General features: G+C 36.5%; 1 protein-coding gene across 2 annotated transcripts in view; it reads left to right on the top strand.

The window, feature by feature from the left end:
* The first annotated feature begins 3,367 nt into the window (after positions 1 to 3,367).
* Positions 3,368 to 26,985, top strand: part of LOC131154353 (protein TRIGALACTOSYLDIACYLGLYCEROL 3, chloroplastic) — a 37,193-nt gene continuing 13,575 nt past the window's right edge. For both annotated transcript variants that reach the window (XM_058107065.1, XM_058107064.1), the window contains exons 1-7: positions 3,368 to 3,978; positions 9,371 to 9,499; positions 13,697 to 13,792; positions 14,750 to 14,827; positions 14,921 to 14,982; positions 16,833 to 16,908; positions 17,216 to 17,323. In XM_058107065.1, the coding sequence (XP_057963048.1) occupies positions 3,760 to 3,978; positions 9,371 to 9,499; positions 13,697 to 13,792; positions 14,750 to 14,827; positions 14,921 to 14,982; positions 16,833 to 16,908; positions 17,216 to 17,323 (768 nt within the window). In that variant the 5' untranslated portion in view covers positions 3,368 to 3,759. The remainder of the gene's footprint in view (positions 3,979 to 9,370; positions 9,500 to 13,696; positions 13,793 to 14,749; positions 14,828 to 14,920; positions 14,983 to 16,832; positions 16,909 to 17,215; positions 17,324 to 26,985) is intronic.

The raw sequence follows: 26,985 nt of genomic DNA, 5'->3' as shown, positions 1-26,985 counted from the left end.
AGCCCTTAGGCGGAGAGTTTCGCTTCGCCTTAATTATTTATATTATTAACTCACACTGTTCCATTTCTCAATTTTATCATTCTTTATTTCTCAATTTCCATTTTTTCTTTCATTCCTCATTTTAGCCAATTTTATCTTTCTTTCACTTTTCATTTACACTTTACTTTCCGACTCATGAGTATCCTCGGTATCAAATACCAACATCGCGTCTGTAACTCATGGCCACCCTGAGAATCTTTTTATACACGCCATGCTTCCCCCCATGGTCAAGGTTGTGCGGCCCGAAGGCTGGATCTAACCGTGGTTGGCCGACCCGGTTAGATCAAATATCATATCACATATCGCGTCTGTAGTACGACTGGTCGGCCTAATACCCTGATCCGGACTCAGGGGGCCTAACAACCCTACACAATGGCACAGTCGACTATCACGCCACACGCTCCAAGAGTCCGTGTGGTTGCACTAACACCACTCGCAACGGTACCGTGCTGAATATCATAACCATCCAATAGGATTTACCACCACATACCCGCAATCATTATGCGGTATTGGCATTTCATCAATTATATTCCAGTATATCACAATTCAGTTTAATATAAATATTCTCATCATTTTCTGTGCATATTTCATCATCTCATAATATCATATATCATATTTCACTTATTTTTCACATTTTCCCAAAATACTCATTTCTCATGCAAATAATTTCCACTCACAAATAAATACCACATTTCATTATTTTCCAATATCAATAATTCACAAAATCCCATTTTCCAGGCAAAACATTTCTACTCATATAATAATACCATATTACATTATTTTTCCCTAATCACATAAGTAATTCTCATCTCAATATTTTCTTAGAAATTACTTATCGTTATATTTTACACTCCAAAATACCACAATTTAACATCACTCAAATGCCACACAGTTTATCTGATATTTATATCATAATAATTTTCAAACAAAATATCATATGCTCATTTTCATATATTAATTCAAATAATAATTCTAAAAACACTGCTATAATTTATTCCCCTTACCTGACTTACTGAGAGTCTCGCTAGAATCCAAAATTTCACGCCCTTGGCGCCCAAAATTTAACTCCTGCAATTTACATTTTTTCCAAATTAATTAATCTATTTCTCCAAATTAATACTCATCTAGCCTTCCTTAGGCTCCATATACCTTAAATTAATATTTAAACTATTATTTAAAACACCCACTTAATTTTCTAAATTTTTCCTGCGAGTCCCAAAATTACACCCGCGGTGCTCACTCGGTCCCTAAATTCCAGAAATCCTATTTCAACGCAAAATGCTCAATATTTTAGCATTTCTAAATTAATGCTAATTAATTAAAAATAAGCCCCTTAATAACCCCCGCACCCCAAATTTGGGGTTTTGACCCGACACCCCCACGAGAATTCTGTCCCACTAGACTTGTAGAGAATCATCCCTAGATTCTCATGGTGGTATCCGTTCGTCAATTGGGTTTATATTTTGCAAGAAATTAAAGAAAAAAGGAGAAATGACTTACCTCAGGGAATACACCTATGCCGCTCCTACCACCGATCTGCTCAAGTAGAAATGATGACAGCGGCGAATAGAGTCCAGTGGTATCTTTGGATTTTCAATCGGGTGAAAATCCGTCATGAAATCGAGGAGAGAGGGAGAGAGAACGTGAAGAGAGAGAGAGAGAGTTCAGAGATGCGTGAAAAGAAAAGAAAAGAAATGAAGAAGAAGAAGAAGAAGAATCCTGAAGCTTTTAGCTTCAGGATAACTATTGATAATAATAATAATAATAATAATAATAATAATAATAATAATATATTTAATTAATATTAATAATAATATATTTTTATTAAAAAAATAAAATAAATTTAATATTTTATTTATTTATTTATTTAAATCCGATAAATTAATTAATTAATTAATTAATTTATTTTTTTATTTTATTTTTTTGAAAATCAATCCACTAATTTTTTATAACCCTTTTTGGGGTTATTACAGCTATTGTTTCAATTGCAACAATTGGCTTTATAATAGTTCACTTCTCATCCTCATGTCGTCTATTTCTTGCTTTGCATATTGTTATGAAGATTGTTTCTAGAAATATAATGTCCTTGCTTCTAAACTTCAACACTTATGCCCTTAATTTTATAACCCTTTTTGGGGTTATTATAGCTATTGTTTCAATTGCAACAATTGGCTTTATAATAGTTCACTTCTCATCCTCATGTCGTCTATTTATTGCTTTGCATATTGTTATGAAGATTGTTTCTAGAAATATAATGTCCTTGCTTCTAAACTTCAACACTTATGCCCTTCCTTTTGTGTTTCTCCACTTCTTTTCCCCCTTTTGAGCTAATAAAGTCTTCTTACTTTATTCCAAAAAAATTTAAATGTTTATGAACTCTTTTTTATGCATTATGGTTTCATAATATCTCTTTGCTCTTAAGAGTTCAACACCACTAAAAATAGGTCCATTTGATTGTGTATGAAGAACTACATATTGGTCATACTACTAGATCAACATGATTTTGCAACATAATACTAACTCTCCTATATTTCTTTCACTGATTTGTCTTTCTTTTTAGTGTTTTTGAAATTCCATATACACTTGTAGGGGTCCTTCTACTTAATCAATTTTGTTCCTACCAATAAAGCAGTGCCATGCTTTTGTAATGAAAAAGTAATATAAGAACTTAATGAGATTTTCTCGTATGTGGTGATGGGTTGGGTAAAAATTGTGGGACGAAGCATGTGCAATGAGCATTTAGTCTTCAATGAGAAAATATTAGATATATCTGGTATACTTGTCAATATATACTCATTAATACACTAGAGAGAATATGGTGTTCACTTGTGTTTAACTACATCGAACCACGAGTGAATATTAACGTCCATCTTAATCAAAACAAATGAATGTTCTAATACGCTTGACATGCAAATTAGCCTGTTCAAGCTATCACCAAGTGCCGCCTTATGAAAAAACTAGTTTCGTCTTCTCCCTTGTCCCACATTATTTAGAAAGAAGGAAATAACCATTATCCATATTTATAATAGACTTTCATCTCCTAATTTAATAAAAATTTTGAATGAATTAATAACTAATTTAAGTTCAATTTAAACTCTCTAAACAAATTTGTTACTCATCAAGCCTTTAATAATGGTGCTTACAAGCCCAAACGAATTGAATCTATTTGTGTTCAAGGTTAGATATAAAACTGAATTTTAAAATTAATTAATTATTTATTTATGTCATGAATAATTCCAAAAGAATTGTCCTTGAAAAAACAATTTGATTCATTTACGGACTTAATACAATGTTGCTCTTGCTTCCCATATTACCAGTCCAAGGACAACCTCAGGCGCTCTTGCTTCGTTCATCGGCAATCGCGTTTACCGCACAACTCTTTCGTGCTCTCAGAGTTGTTATCACCTTCTGTCGTTCTCGTATTTTCCGAGGACCCACTTTCCATGACAATGAACAGTTTTCACCTTTGAATTTGTTTGGTGTTCGTACTCTCATCGAAGAACTCGATCTAGGTTCACTTCGATTCCAATCCCAAGAGCCCCAATTTCGCGGAAAACAGCCGAGAACCCAAAGGAGGACGGCCCATATTTCACACCTCTTTTTTGATTAATATATTCGATTCTATTGATTTTCATGGTTTGAATCGATTAACAAAGTTCGGTCTGCTGCCAGACCTCGTTTTTCGATCTCGAAAACCCAAATTTGGCCGCGAGAAAAGGCATGTTTCCTGCATCTGGTTCAGCGGTGCTGCTACCTCCAACCAAATTCTATGGCCCCTTTTCCTCATCATCTTCATCTTCTCGACCCGGCGGATGCTGTATGCCTTATACAAAGACATTCGTGTTGTGTTCTTCCTTGCGGAAGAAGATTGTTTGTGCTTGTATGGCGCCTTCACATAATTTGAGTACTGATGGATTTTCTGGAACCAAACACAATGCGGTGATTCTTTTATCTTACATTTGCTACTTGCAATTTCTTTATATTTGTTTTCATTTTTTTGGCATATTTTTCTTGTATCATTCATGTAGTTTCTGCTTTCGGATTATTCAGTTGGAAAAGTTTGTTGTGTATTCTTATAGTCAATTTTGTCAGAAGAAGAAGAAGAAGAAGAAGAAGAAGAAGAAGAAGAACTCGTAGAAGAAGAATTCTGGAGGAAGATTGAAAAATATATTCTCTGTACTGTATATTTAGCAAAATACGGGCCTGTGTTTATATACAAAAATGCCAAAGAATATTGTAACTACCTATTTTATATGGAAGGCATTATTACCCTTTACAAATAACTAAAAGAATCCAAAGAAAATAATTCTGAAAACAGAATTGGCAGGATTTTATTCTTCAGCATCTTATGCTGTGCTGTGCTGCTTCTGGTTTATTCTCCAATAACCAACACACACCCCCCCCCCCCCCCCGGGGGGGGGAAGATGGAGCGTAAAGATTTACGACTCCCATCTTGGATAAGTGAGAATGTAGAACAGTCGAAGACAAAGCTTTTGTCATGGTGTCGGCAATTTGATCAGGGCTAGGAACATAACGAGTGCAGATGCTACCATCTTTGATTTTGTAACGAATTAAGTGACAATCGAGCTCGATATGTTTGGTTCTTTAATGGAAGATAGGATTTGCAGCAATGTGAAGGGCAGCTTGGTTATCACAGTGGAGAAAAGCTGCTTGAGGATGAGGAACTTGAAGGGTGGACAAGAGGAATCGTAACCATAATTCAGAATAGGTGGTAGCCATTGATCGATACTTTGCTTTTGCCGATGAACGTGAGACAACCGATTGTTTCTTGGACTTTCAAGAGATCAAGGAAGAGCCAAGAAAGATGCAATAGCCACTTACAGATCTCCTAGTGTCTGGACAAGAGGCCCAATCCGAATCACAGTAGGCCTCAAGTTGAAATGAAGAAGAACTAGGGAGAAGGAGACCTTGACCAGGGGCACCCTTGAGGTATTGAAGAACTTTCTGAGCTGCTAGAAGGTGTGTATCAGTAGGATTAGCCATGAATTGGCTTAAGGTCTGAGCACTAAAATAGATGTCAGGCCGAGAGATAGTGAGATATAAGAGGCGACCAATCAATCTTCTGTAAACACTGGGGTCTGATAAAGGAGTACCGGAGGACTTGGTGAGTTTGAAATTTTGATCCATAGGAACCTTAGTAGGGGTGCTGCCCAAGGTACCAGAATAAGCCAGAATGTCCAGTGTATACTTCCTCTGATAGAAATGAATCCCTTTAGATGACCTTGCAATCTCTATTCCAAGACAGTACCTCAATGTGCCAAGATCTTTTATATGAAACTTGCTGTGCAGAAAAGCCTTTAAATCAATCACAACATTGAGATCATTACTTGCTACAAGTGTACCATCAACATATATAAGTAAAGCAACAAAGATGCCATTAGTGTCTCGGGTGAAAAGGCTATAATCAGCCTTGGATTGAGAGAAACCAGATTCAATTAAGGCATCCGAGAATTTAGAATACGATTGCCTTAATGCTTGTTTGAGGCCATACAAACTTTTGATTAACTTGCAAACTTGGTTGGGAGAACCTTTGGTGTAACTAGGAGGCTTGTGCATATAAATGTCTTCATGTAAATCCCCATGTAAGAAGGCATTATTAACATCAAACTGATGTAAATGCCAACCCTTCATCGATGCAATAGCTAAGAGACATTGCACGGTGACTAGTTTTGCAACAGGAGAAAATGTCTCTTGGTAATTGACCCCCTCAAGTTGAGTGTAACCTTTAGCTACTAATCTTGCCTTCAACCTTTCAACACTCCCATCAGAATTATACTTAATTTTGTAGATGTATTTGTAGGCAATAGGAACTTTTCCAGGTGGTAATGTAGTGAGTTCCCAAGTGTGATTTGCTTCCAAGGAAGCCAGCTCATTATCCATTGCTTAACACCATTCCAAGTCCTGAATGGCTTGTTTATAAGTTTTAGGTTCAATGTGAGTGGAAATAATGGTGGAAAAGGCTTGATATTGAGGTGAAAAAGAATGATAAGAAAGTGTGTGATGCAGTGGAAAGGGTGTACCGGAGGAGGACTTGGGCATCTTGTGCAACTCTGGGATAGGGGCAGTAAGGGTGGACTGTTGATAGTGGAACTCCTGCAGGTAGCTGGGTGCACGTCGAGTTCTAGTTGACCTGCAAGGGAGAATAGGAGAGGTAGAAGGTTGTGAAGAAACAGAGGGAGATGAAGGAGTGGTTTGGGAATGAGAGTGAAGTTCTTCGGGAAGGGTAGTAGCATGCAATGGTTGAGGAATGGGAGGAGGGGAATTATGGGGATGGGAATTAAAGGAAAGTATAGGATGTGGCATAGTAGTAAGGGGAGGAGAATGCAAGGACAGAGAAGGAGATGCTGTGTTGGGGTTGTGGGAATGGAAGGGAAAAATGGTTTCATGGAATTGAACATCTTGGGATAGAAAGGTTTACTCAGTTTGTAAATCAAGTAATTTATACACTTTAACTTCGAAAGGATAGCCTAAGAAGACACACGCTCTTCCTCGGGGATCAAATTTCTTCCTACCATGGGATAGAGTAGAGGCATAAGCAAGGCACCCGAAAACTCTTTAAGTGTTGGTAATGTGGTGGGGTATGGAAGAAGATTTCATAAGGGGTTTTATTATGAAGGAGGGGGGTGGGGGTTCTATTAATAAGATAAACTGCTGTTAGAACACAGTCAGTCCAAAATTTGAGAGGGAGATTTGATTGGAATCTTAAGGCGCGAGCCACATTCATGATATGTTAATGTTTTCTCTCCACTCTCCCATTTTGTTGGGGTGTTTCCACACAACTCCTTTGGTGTATAATACCTCGGGTGTGATAGAAATCTCACATTTGAAATTCAGTACCATTGTCACTTCCAAGTATCTTAATTTTTGTCTGAAATTGGGTTTCAATTAAATTGCAAAAAGTTACAATACAATTCCGGGTGTCAGATTTATTTTGAAGTATATAAACCCAAGTTGTCTTAGAGAAATCATCAACAAGTGTGAGGAAGAAATGAGAACCATCAATGGCAGCAGTGGAGTTGGGACCCCAAATATCACAATGGACAATGTTAAAAGCATGTAAAGATGAATGCTCAGATTGTGGAAAAGGGAGATGATGCTGTTTGGCTAAAAAACAAACAGGACATGGCATTTGATTATGGAATTTCAGATTGTGTGTTACAATGGGATCAGTAATTAAGTCTAATCTGGAAGAAGGGATGTGGCCAAGTCTATAATGCCATAAATCATAAAGAGAAGCTGTCTGAGTAGTAGAAGCAGAAGTGGAGTGATCTTTATGTAGGAAGGTAGGCCAAGCATCAACTAGAGCAGAAGGTGACACCCGTGAGCTAAGCAGATGATAAAGTCCACCTCTAACTTCACGTATCCCAATCGTTGTCCAAGAAGCTAAGTCCTGGAGAAGGCAAGAGTTGGACTGAAAAATTAGACAATAGCAATCATGTTGAGCAAGTTGTTTGGCAGAAAGTAAATTAAAATGAAAAGAAGGCACACACAATACATGGTTTAACACTAAGTGCTCAGAAAGTCTCATAACACCAATATGGGTAACAGAGACTGCATCTCCATTAGGTAACTTGACTTGGTAACAAACATTTGCTGTTATGGATGTGAAAAGAGAGGTACAACAGATCATATGATCAGTTGCACCTACCTCAATTATCCAGGGTGGAGTGTGTGAGTTATCAAATGGTTGTGTGTGTGTGTGGATGAACAAGTGGCCATACCAGAAATGCGAGAAGTGCTGACATGATTAGACGATGGAGAAGAGGATGGTTGAGCAACTGAAAGAGAAGCCATGGGTGAACTGGTTTCCTTGGGATGCAAAAGAGCAAGCAATTGGTGATATTGGCTCTTGGTAAGTGCCATAGATTCATTTGGTTCATCTGCATGATCAACTTCTGGAAGAGCTCGAGAGTGGGTGGCAGTTGCAGCAAAGCTTCTGGTTCTCCCATGGATCTTGTGTCCAGGGGGATAGCCGTGTAGTTTGTAACATTTCTCAACATTGTGGCTAGTCATGTGACAATGTGTACACACAGGAGGTTCAGTATTACCAATCTTAAAACAATTATCAAGAGAATGGCCTGGAATTTTACAATGCGAGCAATATGGTCGACTGTTTTTCTGGTTAGTAAAGTTAGTGAACTTGGCAGGATTTTTGGTGGGATTGTGGGTAGGTCTGGCCATCGTAGCCATAAGATCAGAAGGGGCAGTTGTGGAGATCATATGGTGTTGACGTTCTTGTTCTTGAACCCTAGAGAAAACTCGGTTAAGGGGTGGTAAAGGATCAAGGATCATAATCTGGTCTCTTGTGTTTGAGTAAGAGTCAGACAATCCCATGAGGAATTGAATGACACAATCTCGATCGTAACGATCATGAAGAACCTTCAATATGCCACAGTCACAATTGGGAAGAAGATCATACAGAGCAAGTTCATCCCACAATCCTTTGAGACGACCAAAGTAAATAGCTACAGAATCCTGATTCTGTGATGAACCAGCTAAGTCATGTTTAAGTTTTAAAATACGAGGACCATTTTGTTGAGTGAAACGATCCTGGGGTTCCATCCACAAAATTCTGGAATCATCAACGAAAGCTAGGCTTGATTTCACAGAAGCACTAACAGAGTTCTGTAGCCAAGAGACAACTAAATCATTGCACCTCTAGCTTCAAGCAGGGGATCTGAGAGACCAGTAGGCTTAAGAAGCGTGCCATTGATGAATCCGAGTTTGTTCTTCGCACGAAGAGCTCGGCTAACAGCACGCACCCAGCTGACATAATTATCAGCAGTTAAGAGTTCAGAGACCAATGCAGCAGCAGGGTTATTGCCATTCTCAATTCGGAATGGATTAAAAGGATCGGAGAAATTTAGATATTGGTCAGAAGCAGCTGTGTCCTGCTCTGATACCATGTCAGAAATAGAAGAAGAACTCGTAGAAGAAGAATTCTGGAGGAAGATTGAAAAATATATTCTCTGTACTGTGTATTTAGCAAAATACAGGCCTGTGTTTATATACAAAAATGCCAAAGAATATTGTAACTTCCTATTTTATATGGAAAGGCATTATTACCCTTTACAAATAACAGAAGTATTTTCACTCAAATCAGAATGAGACTATTGATGGCGTACTTGACTTTTATGTGTTTTTATTTAATTTTTGCTTTATATCTTCCTGGAATTGTGGACTGTTTTGGTAAAATAGGTTTGTGTTTTCCTGTTACCTGTCTCTTCAAAATTTGAATATGTTTTATTTACTTTTCAGAAAATTATTCTGTAATGGGTTATGACGGTTTCTTAATGTGGATTATATGTAGGATTCATTTAATTCAGGGACTTCAGGTGCGATTAAAGAACCTGGCTACGAATCTGATGTCCTCGTTGAGTGTAAAGATGTCTATAAATCATTTGGGGAGAAGGATATTTTGAGAGGTGTGAGCTTTAAGGTGAAGTTTCTTTGATTTTTATGGTGAATAAACTGGAATGCTTCTTGTCTAGATGTATGTGAAATCATGAAATTAACTACTTTAGTGTGAATTTGCGAATAGGAGGTCAACCAAATGAATTTTCTGGCATATATAGACATTTCAGTAAAAACCTTCTTGAATGATTAAATCTGTAACAGCAGCAGTTTGAGTAACACCCATTTTTATTTCTCTTTTTGAATTTTCTTTACGCATATTAAGAAATTATGAGTGGCTTAATGGTACATGTTATGATCTAACTTTATTGTCCTTTCTAGGAAATCCCATTAGAATCTCCTCCGGAAATTGTCAGTTATTTTAATTGCCTTGATTATTTTTCGGTCAATTATAAAGTTTACCACATTAGCAACAATAAAGTGAATAAAGTAAAGAAAGGGAGTTGATCTACTATGGGTGTGACCAAAAATAGGCAAGATCAATTATAATAAATTCAGGAATTTGAGAAATTAAGACTTCAAACAGAAAGAAATCACTCAGATAAAGAAACTCATCAGACTCAAAAGGGCTAATGAATGGCTATTGAGTTGCTGACTGGCTGGCAGTGTTGATGAAGGCTCCATCTTGACAATATATATCTATATATTCAGGAATTTGAGAACTTAAGACTTCAAACAGAAAGAAATCACTCAGATAAAGAATCTCATCCAAGTCAAAAGGGCTAATGAATGGCTATTGAGTTGCTGACTGGCTGGCAGTGTTGATGAAGAGATTACAGAGAAAGAGTATGAAGCATCCTCCAAAGACAAAAACATAAACTTGAAACAAAGAATATCAAGGAGTTACATAAACACTGCCTTACAGTCCCTATGGATATCAGACAGCGATATGCCCTCAAAAACCCCAAAAGAGTGCATCCAAAAGGTTGTTGAGAATGCAACTTTCTGCCAAATCAAGTTCGGAGAAATCCTCTAGTCTTTAAAAATCCTAGCATCCCTTTCAAGCTTGAGTGTCCACAAAGTAGCAAAAACTGCACAAATCTAGAAATTTCTCCTTATTCTATCCTTCCTAAAATCCAAAATTTCATTGCTAAGAACTCGTGAATAGATTGTGGAGCCACCCAATCCTCACCAAAATGGGAAAACAGATTGTTCCACAAAGACCTCACCACCTCACAATGCAGAAATAAATGACAGTTTGTTTTATTCTCCTCATGGCACGTGGATATCTTGGGTCTATGAACCTTATGAGGCCTCCTAGCCTGAAGCAAATCATTTTTATGAACCCTGTTAAGAACCTAAGTTTAAATGAAAGCTCAAATCTCGAAGGAAACTTAGCCTTCCTCACAATGTTATCTTGATGGAATGGACTAGGATTTAGTGATTTTGTTAGGTGAATGAAAAAAGACTTTGAAGAAAAGTATCCTGAAGAATCCCCAATCCAAGGCTTGATATCCCCTTTTGTATTAGGATTAAAAGTATTCAGAACGCTCAAAAGGCAAGTGAGCTCATTCGCCTCTCTTTGATTGAAACTCCTAAAGAAATGGAACGGATGGAAGACAATCTAAACAAGTGTGGCACAAGAAATTCCAACGAAGTCTTGCCCACCCAATTATCCTTCTAAAAATGAACCCGGTCAACATCCCCTAGTGAAATGAGCAAGGAGAAAAAAAACTAGATACATGGGAAACAAATTTAATGCTACTTCCGTTGGTATCCGACCCATTCCCATGAGTAGCATACTTACTCTTAATTACCTTGTGCTATAAGGACTTAGACCCCTTAGAAAAACCTCTATAACCATTTGTCTATTGAGGAGATCTTCTTAGTAACTGCATTACCGAGCCTCTTTGATTTAGGTCAGCTAACTATCCTAGCTAAGAAACTCATAACTGGACTAAAAAAATTTATCGTTAATTTCTCCAAGTGCCCGGCACTTTCATGGGAATTTCAATAAGGGATAAAAAAATAAATGAGAATATTGGAGAGGGAAGTACTAATAAGAGTAATCTTACCTCCCAAAGAGAGATAAGTCTTCTTCCACCGCTCTAATGTTTTCCCAACCCTATTTGTCATCGGGGCCCTAAGTCCCTCCCCCCCCCCCCCCCCCCCAAGTGAAGGCCAAGATACAAGATAGGCCAAGCCAAAATATCACACCTTGCTAGAGATCTAAAGCCCTCTACCTACCTATTTCTCATATTAATACATGTGAAGGCACTCTTAGAAAAAAAAATTTTAACCCTGAAATCTACTCAAAAATGCTGAGCAAGGTAAGAACCTTATTGAATTTCTTGAGAATGTTATCTAAGAAAAACAATAGCATCATCAGTAAATTGCGAGTGAGACACCTCCAGCTCCTCGCTACCAACACCATACCTCACATGAAACACAAGCCTACTCAAACCATCCATCAGCAGCGTAGACAAAAAAGGTGATAATGGATCCCCTTGTCTTAGAATCTTTGTGGCTTGCTCAGAGGTCGGAGAAGTCATGAGAATTATTTTTGGGTGGTCTGGGTTGGATGAAAGAGAAAGGGATCATTTGGTCTGTAGAGATAAATTTGTGGCCTGAGCATGAGGGTGGTTTGGGTCTGAGAAACTCATGTCTGAGGACATTGCTTTTGTGGATAAATTGTTACAGCATTTTCCTTTGGAGTCTGAGTCCTCTTTTGTAAGGCCAGCCACAGTGAATATGGAGTTGAAGCTGAAAAGAGTAGTTGGGATGCTTAGGCAGGTAGTGACTAAAGACATCACCTTGGTGGATAAATGGTTACGGAATTTTCCTTTGGAACCTGAGTCCCTTTGGCATTAGGTGATCTGTAATAAATTCGTGGTCCAACAGAATGGTTGGAATTTTAAGGCAGTAGTTAGTGTCACAAATGTCAGTCCCTGGAAATTTGTTTATCAGAGTTTCTACCTTTCACTTCCTTTGGTGAGGTTGCACATTGGCTCGGGGGAGAGAGTTTGTTCCTGGGAGGAGCATTGTATTTGGATGCTTTGTTATGTATGCCTAAACTTGTCTCTATTGCCTTTCTAGATACCATAATTTTCCATTTCTGGATTCTTGTCTTCTGATAGGGTATTTTTTCTTTGAACTTTTACTTCCAATTAATGGGAGAAACAACTGATCTTGTTCCATTGTTAGAAGTTCTTCACTATTTTAGTCCTTCTCCTAGGAAAGATAGTAGGCCTGGATTTTCAATGTGGTAGGGGAATTTTCCTGTAAATCATTTTTGATTTTCTAATTAGCGATTCCAATGGTGCTTGGTTCCCTTTGAGTTCACATGGAAAGCTAAGACTTCTTACAGAATTTGGGCCTCTACTTGTTATGCTTTCCTTGATTAATGCCAACGGTTTACTGCAAGTTGGAAGACCTTATAAACTGTTGTCTCCAGTTGTGTTCTTTGTTTCCAAAGTGTTGAGTCAAATGTTTATTTGTTTTTGCATTGTTCCTATTCCTGAGAAATTTGGAGCGGTTTTTTTTTTTGGAGGTGTTTTTGAGGATAATTTGGCGAGCTGTTTTTTAGTTCCCATCCTCCCCCGGGGGGAATTTTAAGGGCTTGGATTGTGCCGAGGAGGGAATATTCTTCGGAGATGTGCGACCCTTTTGGTGTATTTGGTTGGACTGGAACTCTAGAATCTTTAATTATTTTTTGGGGAGGGTGAGGGGGCTTCACTCTGGGTGTTTGGTTTGGAGTAGAGTAATTTATTTCATTAGTCCTTGTTTTGGTTTTCTCCCCCCCCCCCCCCCTCTTTAATTTTAGCCATAAAAATATGGGTGGCTATATTTTGATATAGTTCTGTATAATTGTGTACATAATTTCCAAAGGGGGTAAAAGCTTAATAATGAATATTATTTTTTCTGAAAATGATATGTAAAATATTTTAACATGCTGAATAAATAATTTATATAAGCGGTACAAATTTTACTGTATGAAAATTAAGGATGTTATTATGTGGGTGAGGTTGGGGAAGTTGTATCTCTGTGATGTTTAGGAAGTTGAACACACTCTGTGTGCCCGCACTTTTTGGCTATGCAATGATTGACACTTTGTTATACCTGATCTTTCAAATAAATTGAAGTGCAGCTGATATTAAAGACCATATACAGTGTTTGATCCTTTGCTTAAACTACCAGTTTGAGAGTTCACTTGAGTTCCAGTTTTGTTTACAATTTTTCCCTGTTCATTTTTTTCCTGTGCAACTTTCTGTTCTATGTATAGATTAGACATGGGGAAGCTCTTGGAATAATTGGGCCTTCTGGCACTGGCAAATCTACTATTTTGAAAATTATTGCAGGACTTCTTGCACCAGACAAGGTAAACAACCAATTCTTGCTCATATAAGTTGTATGTGCACCCACACACACACGCTCTAAGTGCTATAATAGACTTATAAATAAATTAATTTTGACCACATAAGTTATGTCGACCATAGTTGTCAAATCAAGAATCGAAATTCCAATTTTAGGAATCGAGAATCAAGAATTGAATCGTAAGATTTGGTACAAAAACAATTCTAAATGACATGCGCATGTATCGGTATACAAACAACAAGGAAAACAACAAAATCATATTTCATGTGTATGCTTTCCCTAAACAATTGAAAAGTAAGGGAATGAGTCAATAAATATTAATCAAAAGAAGAAATTTATGCTGTTTTAGGGAAGGAAACGAGAAAGAAATAATAAAAAACTGAATTACAAATATATATATATATATATAAATTTCACTTATATTCTTTCTTGAATTAAAAAGGAAAAAAATAATTAACCTAGAAAATTGATAATAATCAAACAAACTACTAAAAACTGACTTTTTAATCCTAAAAACGCAATGAAACGTGAGTACCACCGCCTTATCCAATGATGATTCTGTCCTGCCTTCTCAGTGGCAGAATACTACACTCCTCCAAGAGTGAAGAATGGTTTTAAGAAGGCAGCATAAGACCTGAAGATCTATTTTCTTCTCTTCCGTAGAAAACTAACGTAGACAAGGAATGGGAGGTAATCATGTAAAAATGAAAGCAATAAAAAAAAAAAAAAAGAAATGCTATTTTTGATGTTTTAACTATCTATCAGGTTATGATAGGTTCAGAATTGTGCGAATTGATAGATTCAGATCAATAGATTCAGCAACAATTCAGCTGTTTTTAGATTTGATTGTAAGATTTGAATCGATTTGCTCTGGAATTGATACAAATCATATCAATCAAATCGCAAATTCTAAAATTCTAGTGACTAAGATGTGGATTTCTATATGTTGTCTTAAAATCAGGGGGAGGTTTTTATTCGAGGTAGAAAGAGATTTGGTTTGATCAGTGACGAGGAGATTTCTGGTCTTCGAATTGGTTTGGTAAATTTCATCTTCTGACCTATGAATATTGCTCATCAGTTATTAAATTGGTTGTCATTTTTTTTTTTGTTATTTATTTATGTATTTTAACAGGTTTTTCAGAGTGCTGCACTTTTTGATTCTTTAACTGTTCGTGAAAATGTTGGTTTCCTTTTGTAAGTAGCAGTCTATAATATTATATCATCTTAAAAGTTCAAGTTTTTTTTTTCCATAATTTCTGCTATTTTAAATTTTCCTCCATGGATTGTTGTTAGATGTTTGGTTCAGGTGATCTCATAATTGGAATCCTATAGCTGGGAATACATTGTCCATTCCAGGGGAACCCAAGATTACCCAAAAAAAACAGGTGGGTTACAAACTCTCATGTTTTTGTGAAAATATTGGATTCTCAAGGAAACCCCAGATAGTTGTCATGTAGGGATGGTATTTCCAGGATGTACCTGTTAATGGTTATTTAGTCTTTTAGCATTATTATTATGTGTTAGTTTTGTTAGCAGTAAGTGTGAGTAAGGGTATTGTGGTCATTCCTATTGTACTTACATACATTATAAATAGAGGGAGAGACCTATCATTGAGTTTAAGTCTTCCATTTTACCCAATTACTCAACATGGTATCAGAGCGTGATCCAAACTAAACCCTATTCTCCTCAGCCGTTTCCGGAAAACACCATTCCCCCGGCTGTTGTCCTTCCTAGATTCACCTTCATCCCATTTTATAAATTTAACATTTTCTGACTATGCACCTGCAGCATTCCATTAATTTCTGTTTAAGGTTTGTGAAGGCTTCTTTGTCAGTTTTTTTTTTGGAGTTGTGGCAGCATTCATATGTTCAGTTGTGTGGCTGTGGCAGTGCTATATCTGTTGGTGAGTTGTTCACCTTGTCCGTGGCAGTGCGGCACCCTAGGAATGGTTGTTTGATGCTTTGTGAAGCTGTTTATCAATGGTTATTGAGTTTATTGGGTCTGAAACAGTGGAAGTATGTTCTTGATCTTTTAGATGAGACGAGGCTGTTGGGATCCAAACCTGTTGATACACCCATGGATACCACTAAGTTAATTCTAGATATGGGTGATTTGTTGCCTAATTATGGTCGGTATGAGACTTGTTGGAAAGATGAATTATCTCAGTCACTTGACCAGATATAGCAACAAGTGTTATGAGTCAGCTTTTGAGAACGAGTCACTAGGATGCAGTAATTCGCATTTTGAGATATTTCAAAGGTGCACCAGGGAGGGGTCTCTTATATCAGGATTGGGGTCACACTTGTATTCTGGGAGATACAGATGCGAATTGGGCCAGATCACCTTCCGATCAAAGATCCACAACTGGGTATTGTATCTTTGTCGGTGGTAATTTGTTGTCTTGGAAAAGTAAGAAACAAACTGGTGGCCACGTCGAGTGTTGAGTTAGAGTATAGGGCTATGGCGCACACTACATGTGAACTTGTTTGGCTGAAGAACACGTTGAAAGAACGAGTTTTTTCACATTCTCAGCCTATGGAGTTGATGTGTGATAATCGAGCTACTATTCATATTGCCTCCAACCCTGTCTTCCATGAGCGGACAAAGCACATTGAAGTTGATTGCTTCTTTATTCGAGAGACACTTGTATAGAAGCTCATTACGACCACTAATGCAAAGTTTGTGTTTCAACTTGCTGATTTGTTCACTAAAGCCTTGGGAGGTGCTCGAATGAAATTCATTTGTAACAAGCTAGGAGCATATGATATATATGCTCTAGCTTGAGGGGAGTGTTAATGGTTATTTAGTCTTTTAGCATTATTATGTGTTAAGAGTTTTGTTGGTAATAAGTTTGAGTTAGTGAGGGTATTGTGGTCATTCCTATTGTACTTAGATATGGGCATATAAGATTCCCAAGCTCACTAGGAATCCTCAAAGATTTCTTGAACCAAACAGGTGGTTAGTGTCATATTGTTTTTTTTTTCCTGACATTTGTTTTATCCAAGTTCCCAACATTGTGTCTTTTCCTTTTTTGATGTGCTTAGGTATGAAAATTCTAGTATGTCAGAAGATCAAATTGCAGAGCTTGTGACAGAAACTTTGGCTGCTGTTGGATTGAAGGTATTGTTGAAAGGCAATTTATTAGGACCTCCTTAAATTTGGCTTGTTTTAGAAGGATTTGAGTTAAAATGTAATGGATCAAAAAAATTTTAACCAGTAGATATGATTTAGTACATCTAACCAAAAGAGTTATGCAAATGTATAATATATGTGTAATTATACTCCCAACTAACTAGTTGCCTGCCCTGGCTTCAACTGCCCCATCATTTTTTAAAGTGGGGTTCAGGTAGGGGGAGAAAATTGTCAATGTGAATACATTAGTCATTTAATTTTCAATTGTCACTTCCAATTTTAGTAACTTATGCAGGGAGTTGAAGATCGGCTACCTTCTGAGTTGTCTGGTGGAATGAAGAAACGAGTTGCATTAGCTCGGTCTATAATATTTGATACAACAAAGGATGCAATAGAGCCAGAGGTATGTTTCCTAGCTGAGTAGCTCTAGATTGTTCTCTTGTAAGATTTTGCAGTCCGTTTCTTGTTTGGATGGCCGCAGCGCAGTTTGATGGTCCTGGTCTGGTTCATAAGCACAGTCTAGGTCATATACTTTTGGTTGATTGGTTTAGACTGGGCTAGCTGTTATCGGCATGTCTATACTGGTAGGCCAGACTGATGATAAATAAGACCTTGCCCGAAGGCACTTTTTTAGTGTTATTTTCAGAAAAAGAAATGTGTTATATTTATATCTAATTAATCATGATTCTCATTGCAACTAAGTTCAAAATTTTTATATGCTTTGTTTAAATGTTTCTATGGATGGATCATTTGCTTCATATGGTGTTCTTAGGACCAAGCTTGCTCTAGGATTTTTCCCTAACATTGGGCTAAGATGAACCTTGACCGGCTTGGTTTTTGTTTATTTATGGTCATCATCCAATCCTTGATTGTGAGGGACTGCATCAAGGCAAAACTCATTTTGCACTTGGAAAACGTGTGACTTGTTAGGAGATGGTGGAATTAGGCAGATAGGGAGGGGTGTGCTAGTTACATTTGTGGGCGACCTAATTGAGATCACTGAAGACTGAACCTAAAAATAGGATCAAGATGCGTTCGGGGAAGGGTTATCCTCTTTATTAGTTTTGTTGATTAACTGTCGCATTTCTTCGTAAGCAGATAATCGCTCTTGGTCCTTGGATCCTTCAGGGGGGTATTATTGCAAATCCTTTTGTGAATTTTTGACATGTTCTGACTCTTCTTTTCCTCTCTACAGTTCTATTTGGAATTCCAAAGTCCCAAAAAAAGTCGAGGCTTTTATTTAGTTGGTTGTGCTTATAGAATCAACTTGTTGTATAGTAGGAGAACATTGAAGGCACTCTCCCCAGATATTTGTGTGCTCTGTTTGAACTGTTCAGAATCTGCATCTCATCTTTTTATGCAGTGTGATTTTGCCTAGAGGGTGTGGAATAAGTTACTTGGTTTTTTTGGAGAACGTTGGGGTTATTGAGAGACGGTGGAGGATTTTTTAGCAGTTTCATTTGTTGATTTTGGAATTAGAAAGTACAGGCAGTGCTTTGAAAATGTGCTTTCTTTGCAGTAATGTGGGGGCTATGGCTGGAATGTAATGCGCATATTTTCTGGGCAAGAAGTTGAATATTTTGCCAGTTTGGGAGAAGATTCATTACATGGCATTTCTTTGGTGTGTTGGTTTTGGGAATTTTAAGGGAGTGAGCTTTTTGGATATTCAGCATGATTGGTGATATTTGTAGGTTTGATATTGTGACCTAGAATTTCTTGTTTGTTTTCCTTTCTTTTCATCTCTCTCTCTCTCTCTCTCTCTCTCTCTCTCTCTCTCTATTTTTTCTTTTTTCTTTTCTTCTTTTTTGGTATTCTGGCTTGCCCCAAATTTTGTTAAGGAGATGTCTTATTCTCCTTGTTGTATATTCGTAATTTATTAATGAACTTCTTTTGCTATCAAAAAAGAAAAAAAAAAAATGAAGCATTGTTGGTGGAAATTATCAGGATGGACCCAGAGGTGAAGGGAGGACTCGATTGGGAAAGATGTAGATGGGATGGAAATGAGAAGGCAATTTGATGTTATTCCAAATATTTGGACCATTCCAAGCCAAATATACAACAACAACAACAACCTTAAGTCCCACTAGGTGGGGTCGATTGCATGAATCCTTTTCTTTCAATTCACCCAAGTGAGAGCATTTTTCTCTATTAGATTAAGGGGTATTCACTACCTCTTTCCAAGTTATTTTAAACCTATTTCTACCTCTTTTTATGCCAAAAACAATAACTAATTCATGCCTCCTTACAGGTGCTTTACTAGGCCTGCATTTCAAATGCCCAAACCAGCTAAGCTGCCCCTCCCTTATCTTGTCTTCTACCGGTGTTTTATGCCTAAATTATTGCATATATGCTTGTTTTATATTTTATATTTTAATGTTATACCACTTATTTACCTTAACATTCGCATATAAGCAACTTTTACTTTTTGTACATGTTGTTTCTTAGTTGCCGAACATTTTAAGCCATAAAGCATAGCTGGCCTTATAGCCATCTTATAAAACTTTTCTTTTAATTTTAAGAGTATTCTATGACCACACCACACACCTAACATACTCCTCCTTTTTGACCAACTTGTTTTAATTATATGCACTATATCTTCTTCAATTTTCCCTTCCACTTGCATAATAGATCCAAGATATCTAAATCTATTAGTGCTATTAATGTCTTGATTATCAAGTTTAATTTTCTCTCCACTACTACTCCCTATATTACTAAGATTACATTTCATATATTATGTCTTATTCCTAGTTTTTTAAAGCCTTTAGACTCTAATGTGGTTTTCCAATGTTATAGCTTAGATTCCACTCCGCTCCTACTATCATCAATCTACACAATATCATCTGCAAGACTGCAAACAACATACACCAAGGGATCTCATTTTGGAAATTTCTAGTAAGTTCATCAATCACTAAAGTAAAAAGGTAAGGACTCAAAGTAGAACTTTGATGTACACCTATTGTGATTGGAAAATCTCTAGATTTCTCTCGTACAATCCTAACGCTAGTCACTACTCTATCATACATATCCTTAATGACCTTAGTATATCTACTACATACCCTCTTCTATTCTAAGACCCACCAAAGAACTTCCCTAGGTACTCTATCATATGTTTTCTCTAGGTTAATAAAAATCATATGCAAGTCCCTCTTCTTTTCCATAAACTTTTCCATTAAACTTCTTAAAAGATTAAAAACTTCTATTCTTGATCTATTAGGCATAAATTAAATTGATTTTTTGAATTCCTAGTTTCTAGTCTTATTCTATGTTCAATTACCCTTTCCCATAATTTCATGGTAGGACGCATAATCTTAATTCCACGATAGTTATTACAGTTTTGAATTTATATAAAGGTATTAATGTATTTTTCCTTGATTCCTTTGGAAATTTCTTGGTTTTTATAATAATGTTGAATAGATTAGTTAACGAAATATTTCATTTGTCCCCTAACGTTACAAACTTATTTAGTACTTTATCTAGTCCTATAGATTTCTCACTTTTTCTTTTTTAATGTCATCTCAACTTCAAGGACTCTAATTTTATGGATAAATCTCCTATTTTTAGTCTTCTCATTTGTCACTTCTAGGTTCAATCTTTCAGTTTGGTTTTCATTAAAAAACTTATCAAAGTATATTTGCCACCTCTCTTTTATGTCTTCTTTTCTAATTAAGACGTTATCATTCTCGTCCTTTATACATTTTACTTCACCTAAATCTTGACATTTTCTTTCTCTAACTAGCAATTTTGTAAATGTCTCTCTCCTTCTTTTGTATCTAGTCTAGTATATAAAGTACCATAAGCTCTATGTTTAGCTTCACTAACAGTCTCTTTTGCATTTTTTCTTGCATCTTTATACTTTTCAAGATTTTCTATATATTTACAATATTGCCATATTTTATACCAATTTTTTTTTTTCTTAATGATTTATTGGACATCTTGAACCCACCACTAACTCTCTTTACTATCCGAATATCTACCTTTGGATTCACCTAAAATACCTTTTGCGATCCTTACAATAGAGTTAGAAATTTTATTCCAAACAATATTTGCATCTTCCTTACCCCCTACTGTCTAATCACTCTCTTTGATCATTTTACCTTTGAATTTTAATATATTATCTCCCTTCAAGCTCCACCACCTAGTCCTTTTGTGTTGATTTACATCACTTTTTATCTTCCGTTTTTTAGTATGTATATCTAATACAAGAACTCTATGTTGTGTAGTCAAACTTTCACCTGGAATAACTTTACAATCCTTACAAGATAGACTTCCTAGTTAAGAAGAAATCTATTTGGCTTTTATCAAGCCCACTCTTGAAAGTTATTAAGCATTCTTCTTTTTTTATAAAGCAAGTATTCAATATAAACAAATCGTAAGACATGACAAAATCTAAGATTGTATCACTAACCTCATTTTTATCTCCATATCCACGGCCTCCATGTATCCTGGCATAGCCTATATTATTCTTTCCAATATGTCCATTTAAATGAGCTCTTATTGATGTCTTTTTAGACGTTGGTATCCCTTGTAAAGTATAATCCATATCTTCCCAAATTTGCCTTTTAAGATTTAATACTAAGCCTATTTGGGGAGCATTACGCACTAATGACATTTACCATCTCCAGGCCTAGAGCTATCCTGATTTTAATGATCCTATCCCTTTTTCTTTTAACATATACTACATTATTTTTTAAGTCTTGGTCTACGATAATTTCCACCCTATTTTTATTTTCTCTTTTTCAGTGTACCAAAATTTAAATCCTGATATTTTAATTTCTCTATCTTTTTCCTCTACCCATTTGTCTCTTGAAGGTAGATTAAGTTAACTTCTTAGTCCTCTCCCTTCTACACTAACCAAGTCCATTCCTTTGGCCTAGGTGAATTTGGTAAGAATTCATGATAATAAGATCTGACAAAGTTTTACGCTAGCTGTCAGTTACCTAACATAACCCTACTCCTTTATTCAGGCTTGGGATTGATGGTGTGTACAAAATAATTTGTGTCACACAGACGAAGTACAAGTTTGAGTCTTTTTTTTTTTCTTTTGCAAACTTATTTTACATAGAAAATTTTCTAAATCACACCCTACAACTAGTAGAAACCACACAAACAAAACAATGCATTTAAAAATTTAAAGCATACAATTTTGGGCGTGAATCCAAGCTAGACTAAATTTTTTTTAAAAAAAAACCACACAATAGTACTTTTTGAAAAAATTTGCGTACTCCAAGATTTGCAAATGGAAAACAGAAAAATGCATATATTAAGCCTACAAATTATAAACACAAATCTACACTACTAACCAACTGTTGGAAAATAATAATAATAATAATAATAATAATAATTATTATTATAAAGAAGAATACTACATAACTACCCTTTGGCGCTGGAAATTTGATGCTGCTAACGAAAATTCAATTGAAGAATATTGAAGTAACGAGGATTGCAAGAGAATTCTTCAATCTAAATTCAAGATTCAAATTTAAGATTGGCGATGGAGTTGAGTGGTATATGGTAATTTGATGTTGCTAACAAAAAATCAATTGAAGAATATTGAAGTAGCAAGGGATTGCAAGAATTCTTCAATCTAAATTCAAGATTGGCGATGGAGTTGAGTAGTATATGGTATCGACATAACCTCTCACGGGACTCACGCCCCCTCACACATAACCTTGATCAAAGTTGGATGTTCTTTCTCGACACAATCTTGAGCTAAAATGTGCAATCTTGCATATTTTTAGTTGAAATTCTATTGACTCAATCCTTTTGAAACTCTAAATTTGGAATTTCTAGACAAAAATACGTAAGCGCAAAAAAATTTGAGGAGAGAGAAGAGAAGAGAGAGAGAAGCTCCGTAAGTGGGAGTGTGTATGAAACTCTAAATTTGGAATTTCTAGACAAAAATACGTAAGCGCAAAAAAATTTGAGGAGAGAGAAGAGAAGAGAGAGAGAAGCTCCGTAAGTGGGAGTGTGTATGTAACTCAAGGTTTCATATTAGAAAGTTGGATGGCAAAGAAAAGAAGAGAAGAGAGAGAGAAGCTCCACAAGATGATGAAGAAACTAGTAAAAGAAACCACCTTGAAGAACACTAAAACGACGAAAAGAGGAAAGAGGGCGGCAGGCGGAGTCCAAGATGTCAAATTTCTTTGCTACTATGGCGAGCAACGGCTGAACCCAGACAAAAACTCATACAAGAACTTCAGATGAAGCATCAAAAGAAATTAAGAAATTGGGATCGCCGCGGAAAATCATCAGCGAGATGGGTCTGATCTGCCTCTTTTACCACCTCACTCATTTCTGTTTGCAGCCATCCTCATTGCTGGAATCATCTACCAAAAATTTTATAACGTCCCTAGTTCAAGGAAATACCCAAGAAACTGAAGACCGATTTTGAAACCCCACTTTCCTCCTTAAACTTTCCTCAGGCCCAGAACTCCTCTGAGAGAAGCAATGCAGAGTTACAGACTATGTTAGAATGCAGTACAAGAAAGCTACAAGATGGCTCAGGTGGGAACTTCCACGGATGTATTGAGGGAAGGGAATCACAAGCTGAAAAAGAAATTAATTAACGAACATTTGGCTCTTGAAGTCAATATGTGGAATTTCTTTGCAAACCACATATCTTCTAGGAAAAGATGTGGAGTTACAAAGAAAAGAAGGAAAGGAAACTATATCATCTCTTACATATTATTTTAATTTAGGATTATTTTATCAATGGAAGTTGTGTTTCTATTTTTCCTTTTTTATTTTTAAATCATTTATATAGAAAATTATTGATCATTTTTACACTGAAAGCTCATCATTTTGCATGTGTATTTTGTATGATGTGGAAACTGTGTCATCAGCGAGCGCGTAAAACCACTCTGAATCTCTTTTTGTGTCTCAATCTCTCTCTGCTTTATTTCCTTTGCTGCTTGTCCTTCCTTTGTACCTACATCTCTACCCTTCTTAGGTAAATAGTCTCCTAGGATCTTTCACTCTTTGCGTTCTGTTGGATCTTCAGGATCCTTGTTGTGGTTTTCTTCTGCTTACCAAGCTTTAAGGCCTGGTTTTAGTGTCTATTTTGGGATGAGTTCTGTGTTGTTTCTGAGTTCTGCACACCTTGGTGGTTTTAGGTGAAGTTTTTTCCGATTAGTTTCACTACTTAAGAAGAAATGTGGCAGTTTCAAGAAGAATTTTGATAAGTTCACTAGGGACAGTGAGTTGTGGGACTTTCATTTGATTAATGCATTGTTTATTTATTTATTTGGGGAAAGGTGGGGGTTAGCATAGTCTATGTCGTGTCACTGAGATGGCTTTTTATGTCAGGGTGGGTGGGAAGATACTGTTTTGAATCCTTGCCAGTAGATTTTCTAGATCTTTTTCAAACCATTCCTGTTGTGTTGGTGGAGGCTAGTAGAGTTAGGTGGCCTTTTCTTTTTTAGAATATGTGGACCACTCATCATTCTTTTCTTCCCTTTTTGAGGAGGAGCATTGGAGAGAGTTCTGTTGATGGGTGGGAGGGATTCAAATTTATGAAGAACTTAAAGCATCTTCAGGAAATTTTGAAAAAAAAAAAAGTGGGGGGGGGGGGGGGGGGGTTTGGAATGTGGAGGGGTTGGTGATATTAGTGCTTGGAAGGTTTTTTTTTTAAAAAAAAGGAAGATTGAGTCCATATATAGGTTGAAGGTCTCAGAATCTCAGATCATTTGTACGAGGATCTGCATGCAGAGAGAGTAATGATCTTGATTACTTGCTTTTAAAGGAGAACAGGTTTTCTGGAGAGAGAAGAGTAGCTTGAAATCAGTTAAGAGGATTTGAATTCAATGTTTTTTCATATGGTTGCTAATGGTAAGAGAAGTATGTGATTAAAGAGTTGGAAACAAGTGTTGAGGTGATTGTTAGGGGTCCTAGATTGATTGTTTAGGGGATTTCTAGTTTTGTAGATATCTTTATTTGAAAGAGATCATGTGTAAGGCCTATTGTTCAGTTGTTCGGACTGTTTTCTTATTTCACGTGACAAGGTGATATGATTGATGGGCTTCTTGAGGAAGAAAGCAGGAAAGGTGTTTTGGGATGGGAAGGGATAAACTCCAAGTTCTGATGGTTTTAAAAAAAGTTGCCTCTTTTTTTAGTGTGTTAGGATGGTAAAGGTTGATTTAATGAAGTTCTTTATGGATCATTTTTTTGTTAATGGGGGTGATCGCAAGATCATTAATTCTACATGTATCAATAGGATGGTTCTACTAGGGGAGGGACTTTAGGCCTATTGCCTTTGATCACTAGTATGCATAATTATTGCCAAGGTTCTCGTTGATAGGTTGAATGAGGTTTTAAGGGATACTATTTCTAGTTCTTAGACTGCTTTTGTTGGAGGGAGGCAGATTTTGGATGGTGTTTGTGGCTTATCAAGGCTATAGAGGATGCTTGTAGTAGGAACAGGAAGGGGGTTGTATTCAAGGATTCGAGAATGCCTTAGATTGGGTGAACTACAGTTTTTTGGATAAGGTTCCGCATAGATAAGATTTTGGATCTAAATGGAGAAGAAGCTGGATTAGGGGTTGTTTGTCTTCTACTACTTTCTCTGTTATTACTCATGGGAACCTAAGGCTTGGTTTTCGACATCTAAGGGGATGTGTTAGAGAGATCCATTGTCTCGCTTTCTTTTTATTGTTGTTGCAGAGGCTTTGAGGAGGTTAGTTGATAGGATTGTTGCTAGAGTGCCAGAGGCTTTGTACATGATTTTTCTGCATGTGGAGACGATGTCATTTCTCATTTGCAAGTTGCTGACGTTTTCTTCCCTTTTCTTGATGATAAGGTGTCCTTTTGTAATGCTTTTACCCTTTTACAGGTTTTGGACTGTGTCTTGGTTAAGAATTAATATGGGTAAGTGTGCTCTAGCAGCATTACTTTTAGTCCAGCTCTGATTTCAGTTTAGCAGGCTGCAGGGTTTCGTGGTGGCCTTCAACTTTGGTAATCCTTGTTTGGTTGCTTTTTGGGACCCCATGGCTGCCTTTTCTAAGCATCTTAAGGTTCAATGGGTACTTATATCACTTCTATTCACTATTCCTCTATTTTTGTGTTGTTTAGGATTCATGCTACAGTGGCAGATTTCTTCTTTGTTCTTTTCCCTTGTTAGATATTCTTGTTTTGAGAAGATTTGTGCTTGGGGAATACAGTTTTTTTATTGCTTTCCCTCACTTTTATCCCTTTTCCCCCACCTAGTTTTTTTTTTTTTAATAAAAGAAGATGATTTCATTAGAAAAGGAAGAATATACAAGGAGGAGAATGAAATCCTCCTGAAGGAAAAGGTAAAAAACAGGAAAGAGAAATAACAAAAGAAAAAAACAACAATTAAACTACCAAAGCAAGCCATCCCATTGTATGCCAGATAATCTTGCTTCTTTAAAACAAGTGATGCATCAGCCCCAGCAGCCCAAATAACAAAAGAAGATGATTTCATTAGAAAAGGAAGAATATACAAGGAGAATGAAATCCTCCTAATGGAAAAGGTAAAAAACAGGAAAGAGAAATAACAAAAGAAAAAACAACAATTAAACTACCAAAGCAAGCCAATCTCATTGTATGCCAGATAATCTTGCTTCTTTAAAACAAGTGATCAGCACCAGCCCCAGCAGTCCGGCACACCAAAGTGATGTGAAATAAGGAATAGCTTCCCAAGAGGGGAGGGGGGGGGGGGGTGAATTGGATTCTTTTAAATTTTAATGATTTTTAAGTTTTTGATTTTAATACCCAGAAAACAAAATATATAAATGATAATCAAACTTAAAAATACTAAAATTTAAATTCACAAGTCAATTAATGAAATCAAGGTAATTCAATCACTCAACCAAGAATATTAGAGCTTTTGTTGATTTCCCTGTAAGCTTTTAGTATACACTTCTCTTGATCAAGATTTTCGTAGATTAACCAACGTACTCCCTTTTGGGTTTCCGCAAACGGTTAATCAAAACGTACTTTCTAAATATCAAGTATCTTTGTTTCTTTCTCACTTAAAAAAAGACTGCAACCTGCACTTTTAAACCATACAACAATAGCAAGTAAAGAATATAAAGTAAAGCAGAGAGA

This window comes from Malania oleifera, chromosome 4, assembly GCF_029873635.1.
Source record: "Malania oleifera isolate guangnan ecotype guangnan chromosome 4, ASM2987363v1, whole genome shotgun sequence".
NCBI lineage: Eukaryota > Viridiplantae > Streptophyta > Magnoliopsida > Santalales > Ximeniaceae > Malania > Malania oleifera.
The sequence above is the reverse complement of the archived record's forward strand: the minus strand, read 5'-3'. Positions and strand labels throughout refer to the sequence as shown.